Source organism: Panicum virgatum, chromosome 3K (genome assembly GCF_016808335.1).
Source record: "Panicum virgatum strain AP13 chromosome 3K, P.virgatum_v5, whole genome shotgun sequence".
Classification (NCBI taxonomy): Eukaryota; Viridiplantae; Streptophyta; class Magnoliopsida; order Poales; family Poaceae; genus Panicum; species Panicum virgatum.
This window is the reverse complement of record NC_053138.1, coordinates 54517500-54534799: the sequence shown is the minus strand read 5'-3', so window position 1 is coordinate 54534799 and position 17300 is coordinate 54517500. Positions and strand designations below refer to the sequence as shown.

The 17300-nt window shown below is 55.2% G+C and overlaps 1 protein-coding gene across 1 annotated transcript; it reads left to right on the top strand.

Annotated features, from left to right (window-relative positions):
- The first annotated feature begins 14662 nt into the window (after positions 1 to 14662).
- Positions 14663 to 15466, top strand: LOC120701058. Its single transcript, XM_039985228.1, has 2 exons — positions 14663 to 14984; positions 15159 to 15466. The coding sequence occupies exons 1-2, from the start codon at positions 14663 to 14665 to the stop codon at positions 15464 to 15466; spliced, it is 630 nt and encodes a 209-aa protein (XP_039841162.1).
- The last annotated feature ends 1834 nt before the right edge of the window (positions 15467 to 17300 follow it).

Genomic DNA, 17300 nt, shown 5'->3' with positions numbered 1-17300 from the left:
ATTTTTGTTGCGTGTTTGGTGGGTTTCTCGATCCTGTTGTCCTCAACTCGTGTCTCTTGATTTCCAGCCCTGGGGTCGTTCCCAAAGATGCGGTGCAGCTTGCCCCGGCCAAGGCTCTCAAGACCGGGGCACGCAGCACGCCGCACACGGCGCCGCAGCCCTCGCATGCTGTGGATCTTGAGGTGGCGGCTGCGAGGCTACGGGAGGCCCTGGCCCGAGGGGCCCGGGCGGCGCAGCAGGTGCGGGCACAGGAGGAGGGCGACGCCGGCCAGAGCGGTGCCGAAGCGGCTGCTCGGGCTGACGACGCCGAGGAGATCGGCCGGGACAGTGCCGGTGGCGCCGCCCAGGCGGCCATTGAAGTTGAGGCCGGTCAGGGCGACGTGGCCAGTGCCGCCCGACCAGATACGGAAGGAGAAACTGGCGGGGGCGCGCAGGAGCGCCCTGCCGGTCAAGCAGAGGAGGATACCCTCGTCCACGAGCCCCCGAGGGCCGAGGGCGAGGGTGTCGCAGAGGAGGAGACGGCGCAGGAGGCGCCAGGGGTGGGAGGAGCCCCTATCTCGGAGACCACCGAGGCCCGGGACGAGAGTACCGTCGCGGTAGTGCCCGTGCCAACAGCACAGGAGGGCGCGACGGTGGTGGTGGAGCTGCCGGACAGCAGCGAGGAGTACGGGGACTCGATGGACATCGACCCCACTGCTGCGGCAAGCGCCGCCGCGCACATCGCCGAGTTCGCGTCGGCCGGCGCGGGCATGCTCGAGGCGGGGACGTCCGAGGGGGGCCACCTCGGGGCGATTGTCCCGTCCGGGGTCCCCTCGGAGTTCCTCCGCAAGGAGCAAGAGGAGGAGAAAGCCTGGAACAAGCATATGGGTGTCGGTCGCGAGATCTTGCAAGCCCTCGACCGCGTCTTCTAGCTCCACCAGAATGCGGATTACCAGGTCAGCCAGGTAAATATTTCCCCCCGAAACTTGCTCGGATTCGGTTTAGTTTTAACGTGTCTTGACCCACGCCCTCCCCTTTGCAGCAGCTGAGGGAAATCTCGCGCGAAAAGAGCGCCGAGATGACCCGGCTGTACTCCCAGATGAGCCAGCTCGGTCAGCACAATGCCGAGCTGGTGCTCAAGAACATCGACGCCAATACGAAAATGGCGGATCTGGGAGCGCGTCAGCAGGCGCTGGAGGAGGAGCCGGCGCGGGTCACTGATGAGCGGAATGCCCAGAGGGTTGCAGCGGAGCAGAAGGCTCGGGAGGCCGAGGCGCAAGCTGCCGAGCTGCAGCGCTTTCGGACGGCGCTCGAGGAAAGAGCTCGGGAGGCTGAGGCGCAGAGCGCCGAGCTGCAGCGCCTCAGCACCACGCTTGAGCAGCAGAAGGCCGAGCTCCTCCACAAGGAGGTGGCCGTGGTTGCGCTCACTGGGACCCTCCGGGGACAGGGCGAGGCCCTCGAAGAGAAGGAGGTGGCCCTCCAAAACATGGGGGCTACCCTTAAGGAAAAGGAAGCCTCCATGTCCTCGCTCGAAGAGGCCGCTCGAGCCCAAAGGGAGGAGGCGCAAAGGAACATCACGGGTGAGTACCTTCGAGTTTTCACTGATTTGTTTCTTTTCGTAGCTGACGTTGATTTCCTTTGCCCAGAGCTGAGGCAGAAGGTGGCGGACGAGACCGCGGCAAAGGAAGCGGTCGACACCGCGCTCACGGTGGCACAGATGGAGTTTGCTGAGCTAGAGCAGACCGCCGTGAGCGTGTGTCAAGAGCTCGAGGGGAGGGTGCTGTCTCGGGCAGTTCGGTGATCAGCCGCCTACGCGCGCTAGGCAGCCGGATTGCCGAGCACGCCAAGAGCACCTTCCGTCTTGGCGTTCTGCGAGCTCTCGCTGTGGCCTCGACGCATTACCTCATGGACCTCCAGAGGGTGTCGTCGGGGTACGTCGTTCCCGATGATGCTGATGCGGACGCCGCGTCGGTTATCATGGACGAAGCCGACACGGCCGCGGAGGAGTTCACCACCGTCCTCGCCGAGAAGCTCGAAGCAGACATCCCTCCCATCGCCGAATTCGACGCCCCTGAGGGCCCGCAAGGGGGGATGGTAGCCTGTAGGAAAGCTGGGCCTCGAAGCCCATGTAAATAGATTAGTGAATCTATCATAGTCATGCCTTGTAATCGCACCTTATGAATATAAGAGATTTGCTTTCGTAATTTGAATGTGTGGCCCGTCGAGGCCTTGTGCGTTCGAGCCTATATTTCTTTACTTTATTTCCGTGTTCTTCGTATGCGACTTAGATAAACATCTGCGAGGAAGTTTGCGTTCATAAGCAACGTAGGCGTAGGGTGGTGAGGGGTGTGCTGTATCCAGGAGGCGTAGGCGGCCCCACGACTCGGCCAGCCCCGTACCGTAGTTGCTTACGCCTCACTTCCGTTTTTTCCAAGGATACGAGAAGCTTAGGGTCAAAACGGAAATATTTCGAAAAACATTAGCAACTTTTTGGGGACGTTCGGGGGTTCCCCCCGTAGTAGCCCTCGAGGGAGGCTCGGCTTTGCCGAGGGGAAAGCCGAGCGTACCTCAGTGTTAGCGCGCATCCTAGCCCTCGAGGGCCCGGATGGTTCCCAAAAAGTAATAAGTAAAGCGTACTTTCTTATTATTTCAGAAAATTGAAAATGCGAGTATGAACAATGTACGAATAGCTTGAAATTTTAAGGATAGAAGCGACGTAGCTGTTGTATGTTCCAAGCGTTGGTGAGGACTTCGCCGTTTTCGTTTGCCAGCTTGTACGTGCCAGGTTTGAGCACCTCGGCAATTATGTACGGTCCTTCCCATGGAGGTGAGAGCTTGTGGCGGCCCCTGTTGTCCTGTCGAAGCCTCAACACCAAGTCCCCTTCGTTGAGGTCTCGGCACCGGACCTTCTGCGCTTGATACCTTCGTAAGGACTACTGGTAGCGCGCAGAGTGGAGGAGCGCCACGTCTCGAGCCTCATCCACTTGGTCCAGCGAGTCTTCGTGAGGTCGCTGGTTTTGCTGCTCTTGGTATGCCTTGAGCCTTGGCGATCCGTATTTCAAGTCAGTGGGGAGTATGGCCTCGGCGCCATAGACGAGGAAGAACGGGGAAAAGCCCGTGGCTCTGCTTGGGGTCGTCCTCAGGCTCCAAATGACGAGGGTAGCTCTGTGAGCCATCTCCGGCCAAACTTGTTCAGCTTGTTGAAGATTCTTGGCTTTAGTCCTTGGAGGATCATGCCATTGGCACGCTCCACTTGCCCGTTCGTCTGTGGGTGTGCCACAGCCGACCAGTCCACACGTATGTGGAAACTGTCACAGAACGCCAAGAACCTCTTGCCTGTGAACTGGGTGCCGTTGTCGGTGATGATCGAGTTCGGGATCCCGAACCTGAAGACGATGTTGGTGAAGAATAGAACTGCTTGCTCGGATTTGATCTTGCCGATTGGTCGAGCCTCGATCCACTTGGAGAATTTGTCGACCGCCACCAGCAAGTGGGTGAAGCCCCCGGGGACCTTCTTCAGCGGACCGACGAGGTCTAGTCCCCACACGGCAAACGGCCACATGATGGGGATGGTCTGCAGAGCATGGGCCGGGAGGTATGTTTTTCGAGCGTAGAACTAGCAACCCTCGCAAGTCCGCACGACGTCAATGGCGTCGGCGACCGCGGTGGGCCAGTAGAAACCTTGCCGAAACGCGTTACCCACGAGGGTGCGCGGCGCGGCACGATGGCCGCAGATGCCGGCATGGATGTCGCGGATCAGCTCCTTGCCCTCGGGAACGGGGATGCATCGCTGCATAACGCCCGAGGGACTGCGCTTGTATAGCGCGTCGTCGATTAGGACAAAGGACTTGGCCCGCCTAGCGAGGCGCCGCGCCTGAGCGCGGTTCGAGGGTAAGACCCCTCGAATGATCTAGTCAAGGTACTGAACGAGTCAGTCTCGCGAAGTGGGGGCCTCGTCGACTTCCATTGCTTCGGCCTCGTCCGCGGAGGTTGTCCCGAAGTCAGTGTCCATGGCCTCGGCCTCGTCCGCCGGTGGGTTCTTGCTGGGGGGCCCGGTGGACGAGGGGCCTGGCTCCGTCGGTTCCTTGAACTCGACGGAGGGCTTGGTGATGTCGTGAGTGAAGATGTTCGGGGGGACTGTGGTCCGCCCCGATGTGATCTTGGCTAATCCGTCGGTGTCCTCGTTGTACTTGCGCGGGACATGGTTGAGCTCAAGGCCGTCGAATTTGTCTTCGAGGCGGCGCACTGCATTGCAGTACGCCTCCATCTTCGGGTCATGACAGCTAGACTCCTTCATGACTTGATCGACGACAAGTTGAGAGTCCCCGCGGACGTCGAGGCGCTTGACGCCGAGTTCGATGGCGATGCGGAGGCCACCGAGGAGGGCCTCGTACTCCGCCATGTTGTTTGAAGTAGGGAAATGCAAGCGTATCACGTACCACATGTGTTCTCCGAGGGGTGAGATGAAGAGGATGCCGGCACCGGCGCCGGTTTTCATCACCGACCCGTCGAAGTACATAGTCCAGCATTCGCCCTGGATTTGCGATTGTAACACCCCGGTGTTAATTTTGGTGCTAACTTTGTGCTTAATCGCTAATCGTGGCTAATCATCGTCTTTAGCGCTAATTGAGTTCGCAAAGTAACTTCGATTAAGGTACGTCTGATCTTGTTTTTCTCCCTAATTCGAGCTCTAAATCAATTTTTGCCCAACATCAATGTTGTAGAACTTTTCTTCCTTTGCAACTTTCATTTTGGCCAAAATTCAAGTTTCATCACGAAATTTAAAGAAAATCTTTAATTTTATTTTGAATAGGACATTTGCAAATGCACCCAAGTTTAAATTTTATCTTTCAAACCATTGTTCAAATGAAAAAGTGCCAGAAACAAAAGTTGAAGATCTCAAAATTTTGAACAACTTTCGTATTCAAAAGTTTTTCATTTGAGTTCAAGAACAAGGGGAAAATTAAATTTACCAACTGGAATTTGAAACTTTGAGCTATTTATAGAAATGCCATTGCTACATATCCTCCTCTGCTCGTCGCTCGACACGCCGCCGGAGTCGTCGCCGCTCTTCGACGTCCGTGTCCACGCGTCGTGCCGACGAACCTCGCCCCTCGTGCTCACACACCCATCCTTATCCGCACGGAGTCGTGCTCGTTTTCGCCCTCCCCATTCCTTCCTCGCACTCACACCAAGCCGAGCTCAAGCTCAGTGCCCCGTCGGCGTCCACGCCGGCCATCCTCGCCGCCGTGCCTCGATTCGCTGCGCCCCAAGCCGCACAACCTCGCCCTTCACCTCCTCTACCCCATTCCGTGCTCGTTCGAGCCGTTTCCCGACCGAAATCGAGCCGTCGCCGTCGTCCGCCATTGCTGTCCCTGCTGAGCTCCGTCCTCTTCGCCGAGCCCCCACCGCCGGCCTTCCTCTGCCCGAATCGAGCCTCAGTGAGCTCCCCTGTAACCACCTCTACCTCCCAGTTCTCTTCCCCGCACGAAAGCCCCACCACCGCCACTGCAGCGCCGTCGCCCCGCCGTGGTCGCGCCGCCTCCGCCGCGCGCACGCCGCGGGGCCGCTCTGCGCGCCCTCGCGGAGTGCCGCCGCGAGCCCTAGGGTCGCCTGGGCACCCTGGCCGCGGTGTACCCCTCCTCCGTCGCCGACCGGCCACGGCCGAGCTAGAATGCCGTGCGCCGCCCCGCTCTTGCCATGGCGCCGCCACGGGCCGCCGTCGAGCGCCCCTGCGCTGCGCTCCCGCGCGCCCCGGACCCGCCCGCCCCCACTGACCGTCGCGCCGCCCCTCTCCTCTGCCACCTAGCTCCCCGGCCGCCCGGATTGCAGCACCACTGCGTGCGCACCCACCATCGCGCTGCCCCTGCGCGGCTGCGAGTGCGCGGGCCTCACTGCGCGCACCGCCGCGCGGCCCTCCTGGCCGGCCGACCCGCCGCGGCCACCGCGCTCGCGCGCGCCCGGCACGCCGCCGGCGTGCGCGGCCGGGGCAGCGAAGCAGGGGAGCCCCCCTCTCCTCTCTCTGTCCCACTGCCGGATGGGCCCCGCGGGTCAGTGAGAGGGGGGGTTAAGGATAGATTTTCTTTATTATCTTTTGGCTGAAAACTTCAAGATTTTGTAGAAAAATAAAGAAAAATGAGAAAAATACAAAATAAATTTTGTTAGGTTTCTAAAATCGAGATCGTCAGAAGAAAAATACTCATGCAGGAAAAATGTCACTTTTGCCCCTGCTTAAATTGTGTTTTGTGTTTAGTCTAGTTTATTTAATACCGGTTGTTCCGTTGCTCTAAAAATTATGAAATTTATTCAGTAAATTACTCTTTGGATGTGTAGTACACTGGAAAAGTTTTAGGTGCATAGCCTGTGTACATGTTGTGGATCTATTGTTGTTTGATTTCCTTTTCTTGAGTTAAAGTAAATACTTTTATATATCAATAAATGTTGGTAATTTATTTATGCACTCCTTATCAGTAGTGTTTCTTGATAGAAAAGTTGTGCTGCTAGATCGTTGTGGTTTGTTAAGTTTTTGTGTTTAGCTAGTTCCTAGCTTTAGTCTTTCTTTATTTTCACCGTGTCTAAGCAATGCCTTATTGCTTCTTTTTGTTGTGGTGCACCTAGCCTTCTTAATGCAAGTCTAGTAGTGTTGTTGAAAGGAAACACTTCAGGCTAAGCTCAATCGGAAATTAAACCTGCCACGCAGCACCAAGTCGTTTCCTTTATCGCTAGTTTCATGGTTGTTCGTTAAATGATTGCCAGTCTTATCTTCTTTTACTCACATTGCATTACCTCCTGAGTGCCTTGCACCGTTGTAACTCCTGCATGGCATCTTTTCATACGTGTAGACGTCACGAATGAAGCGGTTTACGAGCTGGTTGCTGAGCCGGTCCAGGAGCCACAAGCAGGAGCACAGCAGGAGGACGCAGTCGAACACGCTCCCGAAGAAATCGCTAACCCCGCTGACCTGCAAGGCAAGCCCCGGAGCATATCCCTTATTTTAATTACTCCTTGTTATATTAAAGTATTGTTCATTTACGTTGAGGAATTGATTGGAACCATAGATGCATAATCTTGAATACCCAATGTCCTTACTAGTGTAGTTATCATTAGCACCGCTATGCTTAAGTAAACCGGTAAAAGATGGGTGATTTCCTGTCACCCGCGAGATATAGGGTTGTTCTTCAGGCAGTGTTATGAGAAGTAATGCAATGAGAAGGGAAATTGGAGACCGGGCGGAGGTAAAGTTGGATATGATTTTGACTAAGGAAAGTTGAGCCTCTGCCTGCGTCGATTGAGGACCGTTCCGTTGTTGGCCCTTTGACTGAGGATTGAACAGTACTAACCGCATGCCGGAAGTAGGAGGTAGTCGAAACCGGTAAACTCAGTACCATATGTGCACTGGTAGGCGGACTTGATACTGTCTTCACCAGTGGAGCTAGTACAGAAACTCATGGCTGACCCTTCGTTGGTATCGGTGGGGCTAGCAGTCCCGGGTCGCAGGGCAGTTCGCCTATTCGGTGTGCATATGTGAAGGGTTGGTGTGTATAGCCCGATGGGGCATATACGTGCCGTGTTGGTTAGGTCCACCTTGCAAGGTTAAATTGGATCGATTCGCCGTGACTCGCGGATATGAGAGCCTTGGTCAATGCGTCACATCGTAGTAAGGATTGAAAGGACAGAAAGAGAAAAGTTGGACTTTTGTTGATATTCTTGAAAAGATAATATGATTAACCATGTGTGCCCTAGAGAATTAGGCAAACCTAGTTTCTAGCTATCAAAACAATTGGAGCTAAAATATTGAAAGTAAGGATCCAGCATTAGTAGCTTTTCAGCAAAATAACCCAGAGCCAAATAGCTGTGCATGTCTAGGTAATGGGCTAAGTATACCCATAGACGGGTAAGCCTTGCTGAGTATTAGAATACTCAGGGTTTGGTTGTAACTCTTCTGAGCAGGTTGTATTCCGGAGAACTTCGAGGAAATTAGTGCGTCCTGGAGTGGTCAGCCTCTTCCTCCAGGTTGGACGGTCGAGTGGGTTCCGTCTTCTCCGTGAAGTGAAGGCAGGTGAGCCTCACATCAGTGGGCGAGATGTGAAGTTCGTCTTTTGGTCATCGACGTTAGTTATCGTATTGTATTTTGAAGCTTGTTTCAAACCTGTTTGTATTTCCGCTGCGTTTGAACTCTGTATTCTAATTGTAACCCTGGCTTGTAGCACTTTATTGTAATTTAATTTGGGACTTTTATTTAACCCTGGTTGTAAGTTAAGTTTGAAAACTTTTGTTGCTTGTAATCACCTGTGCTCGTCTTTTGGCGAGAGTTCCTGTGCAATCGATCCTGGTTAAAGCAGGCAGTCTGAGTGTACTGGTGAAGTGCAGTAGCGGAGGATTAAGTAAATGGTTATTTAGTGCACTTGATCAGTATTATTTGGACTGTTCTGTGACAGCGATGGGGGTAGCTGAGTGTCCGTCCACTCAGCCACGAAGTCAGCCAAGATTTGGGACTTGATCGCCTTGCGGGGGGCGTAGGTGAGTGTCTCTCCCATCAGCTCCACAGACTATTTGGCAATTCTACCCTCGTCTTCCCGGTTGTGGGCTATCTCTCCCAAAGGGAAAGACGAGACCACGGTGACGGGGTGGGCCTCGAAGTAGTGGCGCAGCTTGCGCCGGGCCAGAACTACTGCGTAGAGCAGCTTCCGAATCTGTGGATAGCGTGTCTTAGTTTCAGACAACACCTCGCTGATGTAGTACACCGGCCGTTGGACGGGCAGAGCATGGCCCTCCTCTTGTCTTTCGACCACGATCACCGCGCTGACCACTTGGGTCGTCGCAGCTACGTACAGATAGAGGGGCTCGCCATCCGTGGGCGGCGTAAGAATGGGAGCACGAGTGAGCGACGCCTTCAGCCTTTCGAGGGCTTCTTGAGCTTCGGGGGTCCATGTGAAGCGTTCGGTTTTCCTCAAGAGTCGATACAGGGGCAGGCCTTTCTCGCCGAGACGCGAGATGAACCGACTAAGAGACGCTAGGCATCCCATGACCCTCTGTACCCCCTTTAGGTCTCGGATCGGTCCCATCTGAGTGATGGCCGAGACTTTTTCAGGGTTGGGTTCGATGCCCCGCTGGGAGACAATGAAGCCCAAGAGCATACCTCGAGGCACCCCGAACACGCACTTCTCGGGGTTAAGTTTTACCCCTTTGGCCCGTAAGCAGTCGAATGCGATCCTGAGATTGGCAACCAGGTCGTCCGCCTTCCTGGATTTTACAACGATGTCATCAACATATGCCTCTACGCTCCGCCCGAGATGGTCCCCGAAGACGTGGAGCATGCACCGTTGATAGGTGGCTCCAGCGTTTCTGAGGCCGAAGGGCATCGTAACGTAGCAGTACATGCCGAAAGGTGTGATAAAAGAAGTCGCGAGCTGGTCGGACTCTTTCATCTTGATTTGGTGGTAACTAGAGTAAGCATCAAGAAAGGATAAGAGCTCACACCCCGCAGTAGAATCTACGATCTGATCAATTCGTGGCAAATGAAAGGGAACCTTCGGACATGTCTTATTTAAACTAGTATAATCTACACACATCCTCAAGTTTCCACTCTTTTTCTTTACTAATACTGCATTAGCTAGCCACTCGGGATGGAATACCTCTTTGATGAATCCGGCCGCCAGAAGTTTCTGCAATTCATCGCCGATCGCCCGGCGCTTGAGCTAGTCGAAGCGTCGCAGGCATTGCTTCACCGGCTTGGAGTTGGGTCGGACAACAAGGGAGTGCTCGGCGACCTCCCTCGGTATGCCAGGCATATCCGAGGGGCTCCATGCAAAGATGTTTGCGTTGGCGCGGAGGAAATCGACGAGCACCACTTCCTATTTGCCGTCGAGGGTGGCGCTGATCTGCAACATCTTGTCGTCGGAGTGGCTCGGATCGAGGGGCACCTTCTTGATACCCTCGGCGAGTTCGAAGCTCCCGGCGTGTCGGTGCGTGGAGTCCAAGGCCTCGCTTGCCATTTTGTTGAGGGTGGCTGCGAGGGCCTCGTCCTCCGCTTGAGCTTCCGCACGCTCAACGCACTCGACGTCGCACTCGTAGGCATGCTCGAACGAAGAGCCGAAGGTGATGACGCCCTTTGGACCCGGCATCTTGAGCTTGAGGTAGGTGTAGTTGGGGATGACCATGAACTTGGCGTAACAAGGACAACCAAGGATGGCAAGGTAGGACCCTCGAAACCCCACCACCTCAAAAGTGAGTACCTCCTTGCGGAAGCTGGCTGCCGTGCCGAAGCAGATAGGCAGGTCGATCTAGCCGAGGGGTTGGACTCGCTTTCCCGGTGCGACGCCGTGAAATGGCGACTTGCTGGGGCGGAACTTGTCCAGCCCGATCCCCATGAGCTCTAGGGTGTGGGCGTACATGATGTTGAGGCTGCTGCCTCCGTCCATGAGCACCTTGGAGAAGCGGGTGTTGCCGATGATGGGGTCGACAACGAGCGGATACCATCCCGGATGTGGGACGTAGTCGGGGTGGTCCTCGCGGCCGAAGGTGATGGCATCCTTCGACCAGTCGAGGTAGGATGGCGTGGCTTTGGTGACGGAAAAGACTTCGCGGCGCTCACGCTTGCGCTGCTGAGAAGTCATATTCGTCGTTGTTCCTCCAAAGATGAAGAAGGCGTTCTCCACTGGGGGAACTCGTCATCTCCACCTTTGTCGCCAGCGTCCTTCTTCTTGTCTTCATCGCGATGCGCGACGCGGTTGTAGTACTTCTTGAGCATCTCGCACTGCTCGTGGGTATGATTGACCGGGCCCTTGTGGTAAGGGCACGGCTTCTTAAGCATGTCGTCGAACTGGCCACCACCGCCTCGAGGTCCTCTGCGGTCTGGGGCGGCTGCGAAGGCCTCCTCTGAGTCCTCTGCCTGCCCCGACCCGCGTTGATTTGGTGGGACTGGCTTCTTTCCCTTCCTCCCCCGCTTCTGTTTCTTGGCGGGGGCGTTGGGCTTGGCGTTGCTACCCTCGCCGGGCGCATCGTCCTTGCGCTTGCTCGATTTGTCGTCGAATATGGCAACAACAGCCTCCTCGCCGGCGGCGTAGTTGGTGGCAGCATCGAACAACTCATTGGTGTTCACAGGTCGGCTTCTCGCAAGCTCATGCACCAGGTTCCGGCACGTCGTACCCTCGAGGAAAGCGTTGATGACCTCGACGTGGGTGACGCTGGGGAGCTCGGTGCACTGCTTGGAGAAGCGTCGCACATAGTCATGCAGGGACTCGCGGGGCTTCTGGCGACACCCCTTGAGGTCCCAGGAGTTCCCAGGGCGCACGTACGTGCCTTGGAAGTTGCCCACGAAGATATGGACCAAGTCGACCCAGTTGTGGATCTGATCCGCAGGCAGGTGCTCGAGCCATGTTCGTGTGGCGTCAGCAAGATGAAGAGGAAGGTTGCGGATGATGACCGCGTCCTCCGTCGCGCCGCCTAGCTGGCATGCTAGGCGGTAGTCATTAAGCCAGACTGCAGGATCGGTCTCCCCCGAGTACTTGACGAGGGTGTTGGGTTGTCGAAAGCGCGGGGGAAAAAGTGCAGTTCGAATCTCCCGGCTGAATACCCGGGTGCCCGGAGGCTCCGGGGACTCACCCCTGTCGTGCTCGGGGTTGAAGCGTCCACCCCTTCGAGGGGTGTACCTCCTGCCGTCGATGACGTTGCGGGCGTCGCCGTCGCCAGCGTGCCCGCGAGTGTCACGAATTCGCTCCCTTACGGGAACTCTCCCGATGCGCTCGTGCACCGAAGGTGCCTTCGCACCGGGCGCTACTGCTGCCTTGCCCTTCCCTGCTGGGGGTGTGTGCACAGAAACCTCGCGGTCCTGGTGCGCAGTCCCATCAGGCTGCTCCGGGGCTTTCGAGCGTATGCGAGACACAGAACTCTCGGCCTGCTGCACGGCAGTTTGCTCGATGAGCTCCTGTGCCTCGCGGCGCAGGTTGCGGCCCGAAGGTGTCGCTGGTTCGGGCATAGCTTGAAGTAGGTAGGCTGCAGCGACGAGCTTTTTGCCAGTCGTCTTCAGTTTCGGAGATTTATCGGCGTTGTCGTCGGCCAGGATGCGCTCCCGGGCAACACGTCCCGCCGTCTGGGCAAGTGCACCACGCGCGGTCCGCTGCTACTCGAGTGCGGCGCGCAGCTCCTGGGTTTGTTGACGCTGCTCGTCGAGCTTGGCTTGAAGCTCATTGAGCTGCGCCAGCTGAGCTAGTTGCGCCGCCGAGCTTGACGTGGAAGGGGCTGCAGGCGGGACCACTGGTTGGTTTGCCTGCGCGTCCGCCCTGCCGTTCGCGCCGTTGCTCGGGGCGTTGTCGTTTTGCTCATCCGCAAGGTCCGCCATGAAGCACTCCCGGGAAGGATCGAAATCCCCCTCGCTGGAGTCTTCGGAGCAGGTGAGACAGTAAGCCGTCGCCAGCTGGAACGAACGAAGAGCGTCGGGGTCGCGAACCCCGGAGTAGTCCTCGGCCTCCTCGGCCGTGAAGTTGTTCATAAAGAAGTTGACGTCGTCGGCGATCGAGGTCGCCGTCTCGGGGTAGGATTCGTCAGGAGACGACGTGATGAGGCTGCGGATCGACAGAGGACGATTACCCGGCAGATCCTCATGCCTGAAGAAGATAGCGCCGGTTGATGAGGCGTGGGCGGCAGTGTTGCGCATCCCGAAGGGGAAGGGCGACGCCGAAGTCGAACCCCCCCTGGGAGGCACTAGTGCCGCAGCAGGTGACCATGCCGACGTAGAGGACGCCGAGGCATGTGATGACGAAGCGGTGGCCCCGTTGGCCGTGATGCTGAGTTGCGACATGCCAGCCTCGACCCACGTGGGGGAGTGGTGGCGTGCCGCGCGACGCCGCTCCGCCCGTGCCTGTCGCGAACGTCGGCTCGAGCGCTCGTTGCGCCGGGCTGGTGAAGTCGGGGTGATGGGGTTGCATCCGGGCGAGAGGAGCTGCATGAGGTAACCGTTGTCGGTTGCTCTGAACTCGAGATTCCCGAATGAGATCACGCGTCCTGCTGGAAGCGGATCCGAAACACCCATGGGGTATGGGTAGGATCTGCCCGCCATCCCTGGAGATCAAATGGGAAAAAGAGAGAAAATGTCACGCCGCGGCCCCTACCTGGCGCGCCAACTGTCGGTGTCCCGACCCGGGGGCCCGGATCCCAACTAGTGAATGCTGCGTGTTTCCTCGTCCCAGATGATGATGCAAGAGGCAACACAGTAACGCACGGTTTATCCTGGTTCCGGCCGCGGGGCCGTACGTCCAGCAAAGGGGGTTTGTGAGGGCACTATATTATCTTACAAGCGAGGCGAGAGAGGGAGGGAAGCTCCCAAGTCTCTGCTAGGAGTGGAGTCGGTTGAGATGAGTGCTCAGTAGTCCCTGAACGTCCTCTTGGAGAGAGAAACCAGAGAGCGAAAGACCAACGTGACCAAGGAGACCAGCCAGCCTCTTCTAAAGGAAGCCCACCTTCTCCTTTTATAGTTGTAAGAAGGGGCGGTGTACATGAGTGGGAGCACAGAAGTCGTCGTTTTCCCCTAAATTGCGGGGGTACAGTGGTCGGACACTGTAGGAAGTACACTGTGAGAAGGCGGCGCGCGTCGCAGTCATCCTAGATATCGTCCTTGGTCCTGTGAAGATTGCGGCGGTCGTCCTGCCAGCCCCCGCAGGCGGCGTAGTCATTGCTGGTGCATGGTACTTGGCGTGGTGGCATTCGGTGGGCCCTACGAATGAGGGTCCTGCATGTGCCCGTGGTAGTGGTGGCGCGCGACGGCCCCGGACCCCCTGGTCGGAGTGCGGGTGTGCACACCAGAAGGTCCGGGGGACACGTGGGGGACCCGGACTCCTAAAGTGGGGAGGTCCGGGACTCCATCCATGTGATCTGAGCGCCCCTCTTGGTCGGTCATGTGACATCGCCGGACCCCTTCCCCAGTGGGAGGCGGGTCCGGATGGTCGACGGGAGCAGTACCGAGCCTGTCTTGTCCTGCGTCGCTGGTCCCAAGGTGCTGCTACAGTGTTTGGGATGGCAGAGTGGTGACCAGAGTCAGCGGATGGGACCCCGGTCACATCTACTGTGGGAGTGGCGGCCTGATGTCGCCTGTCCTCTGAGCCGTGGCGGAGCGGCTCGCCTTTAATGTCTTCGTACGGCGAGCGGTTGGGCGGCGGGGCTGTTTGTCCCTTGTGCCGAGGGGTGGCCTCGAGCGAGGCGGAGATGAGTCGCCTGCTCGAGGGTAGGTCCGCTACCCTCGAGCGAGGCGGAGATGAGTTACCTGCTCGAGGGTAGATCCGCTACCCTCGAGCGAGGCGGAGATTGCCCAGTGGGCCTGAGAGGGACCCTCGAGCGAGGCGGAGATCGTTCCGCGGGTTCGAGGGGGATGTGAATGGGCCGCACGCTGGGCTTCTTTGAGTCCTTTCCTTTCCTCTGAATGGGAAGCAGGCCGTGGGCCTTCGTGGGCTCAGCTGCCTTGTCAGGTGTTTGCGTTTTTAAAGACGGTCTTAGTACCCCGATTAGGGCGTCCCTAATTGTGGTACCCAACAATAGATATAGTAAAAAATTCAAGCGTTTTTATAGAACACCAACGTATAACTTCCTTATTATTATTTTGTTACAATGATCTAATTGAAATTAAAACTATTTACTTTTTACAAACGAGCAGCCCGAGCCTACTTTACTCCGCAGGTTTCGTTCATTAGAGATGGCATTCATCGCTGCCGCCGCCAGCGCGGCCCGTTCGATCGCCGGCGCCGGCGCCGGCGTAGCCGCTGCCCGTCACGTCGCTTCGGCCACCGGCCGCTTCAGTACCCGCTTTCCTCGGCGTGGGGTCGCGGCCGGCACCGCCCTCCCCGCTGCCCGGACACGCCCGCTGCCGTCGCACGCCGCCGCTGCCGCCGTGGCCACGCCACCACCAGCCACCCGCCTTCTTCGGCGCAGCCTGGCGACGACCCCCGACGACGACTACTACTACCACGGATCCATGAATTACGTGCCCCTTTGCTGGGTTGACCCCGAAGCCCCAAGTAACCGGAGTACCGGACCTCCGCGATCTCGTCCCTCTTCTCCTCCCTTTCCGAGCAGCTTCATCGCGTAATCATGGCTGCGCAGTTTGCAATTTCCTCCGCTTCAACCGAGTTGATCGATGAACTCTTAATAATCCCCGTTGTTGATTTTGATTGCGCGCGCCGCCGCTGTAGTCGACCCAGCCACCTACTTCAACTACGGCGAGGAGCACCTCGCGTCGGAGGAGGCCATGTGGGGGATGTACGAGCGGTGGTGCGCCTTCCACGGCGTCGAGCGCGGCCGCGACGGCATGCTCCGGCGGTTCGGGGGCTTCAAGGTCAAGGCGCGCAGCATCCACGAGTTCAACAAGTCCGGCGCGTCCTACACCAAGCAGCTCACCAAGTGGGCGGATCACACGGCGGAGGAGCGCGCGGAGTATTTCCGTCGTCGCTTCCCGCCATGGCAGGTAGCTGGAGAGGATCTGGCAGATGTTCGTCACTAACCAGCCATCGTTGCCAGCAACATCGATCCAAGAACAATGGTTGATGATGCTGGAATAAAAATAATCTTTTTTTTGAATAAAAATAAAAATAATCTTACTATGTGTCATCTCCTACTGCTGCTTTGGTTTGGGTGCAGACTTATTAGTTACGTTCGATTCAACCTTAGGGTGATGAACTATGCATGTTTTTTAGATGGATTATAATAGTTATTAATAACAAAGTTGAAGGGAACAACACCAAATTAGCCCACCTCTCATGAGTTGTTGAGGGCATGGGCTGTTGATTTGTGACATTTATTTGTTTGCTGTTAAATACACTCGTGTTTGCATAGGCTCTGGAGTTTCATGGGAAACATTCCTAGTTTGGTCTGATTATGCTTTTTTTCTTTTTCATTAAAATGTTTCATCTTGATATGCTGTTTATTGCCAATTCAACCTTCCCAACAGAAATGCTGCTTTTGATCTGAAATGGAGGTAAACGGAATTTCAGCAGTGATCAACCAAGATTATACCTTAAGCCATCTTGCTTATTATATGTTGTGCCTGTCTACTGTGTACAGTTGCCATGGACAAACATCAACTGAATGTTCTTAACCCTGGCCCTATATGTCCAATCGTTATTACAGGTTTAGACAATCATTGGTTGCTAGTGGGATATCTAATTATTCTCCTCGAGATTTGTGCTCTTGCAGCTGTGTTCTTTGGTTACCACACTCATCATATTCAGTGAGTTAGGGTTATGGTGGGTGCTGAGTTCATGGGGCTAGATATGAAAGGACTGATGGGCCCATGAAGGCATCTTGGTGAGTGGCAGTGGAGGATGTGAGATTTCAGACAATTGTAGGGTTTTTTTGCCATATGAACTGTAGGCCTTTTTATTAGACTGCTTATGTGCAATATGCCGATATGATGCACGAATAGTTGGCTAGAACTAATTTGCATTATAATATGCCGATATGATGCACGAATAGTTGGCTAGAACTAATTTGTATTATGCAGAAAAACATGTGAGAGATTTGGTTTGTTTTTGTAGTATGTGTGCCTTTTGTTATGCAGCACATCATACTACTTCAACTATTTTAGCCAAGATGATCAAAGTAATTCCAGCATTTAATTTGTGATGATTTTTCATCCCATTTATCTTACTAGGACTATATGAATTTGTGGCACAGACTCAGTTTTCTGCCTCATTGACAATTTTACATCTCTTACAAGTTGCAAGACAATTGAATGTACAAACAAGGAAAAAGAACTGTCGCATCCTATTTTATCATGCTATCTACAGTATTTTGCTTGAAAACTTACATTTGAAGTTGTAGGCATATCTGTGAGTCTGGGTCATGAACAAAATGAACCTGTTACAGTATTAGAGTGGGTATATCGGTTATTCGCTACATTCTTTATACCACTGATGAAACATACCAACTGTGCAGCTCATTAGTATGTTTGTTGATATGATCTAAATTTGTAGTACTTCATTTTAAATTTGAAACTGTCATTAATTTCTTTGTCCATCTACACAAGAGGAAATATCATGCTTGCTTTCAAACTGATTGTTTGTTCACAGCAAGAACTATATCCTCTTTTGTATAAGTTTCATGCAAGAATGGTTACTGATTGCAATGCACACAAACCTGTAGACTGGTTAGTCATGCTGTGCTAGGGATCCATGGATGGAAAATAGTCATAAGCACAAAATGACAATGCATGCTTGCACACTGTTTTTGCCATTAGAGTCCAAGGTAAGTGGAGTCTGTTATAGTCTCTTAATGTTATAGTGTTTTTCTGTCTCATATACATTTCTCTTAGAAGTTTCGAGGCACACTTGAATGTA

Bases quoted from the DNA above. Each gene is read 5' to 3' on its own strand.
- LOC120701058 (XM_039985228.1), top strand. From the start codon at position 14,663: ATGGCATTCATCGCTGCCGCCGCCAGCGCGGCCCGTTCGATCGCCGGC. The intron at 14,985-15,158 runs GTAACCGGAGTA...CCGCCGCTGTAG, and splicing joins GGTTGACCCCGAAGCCCCAA to TCGACCCAGCCACCTACTTC.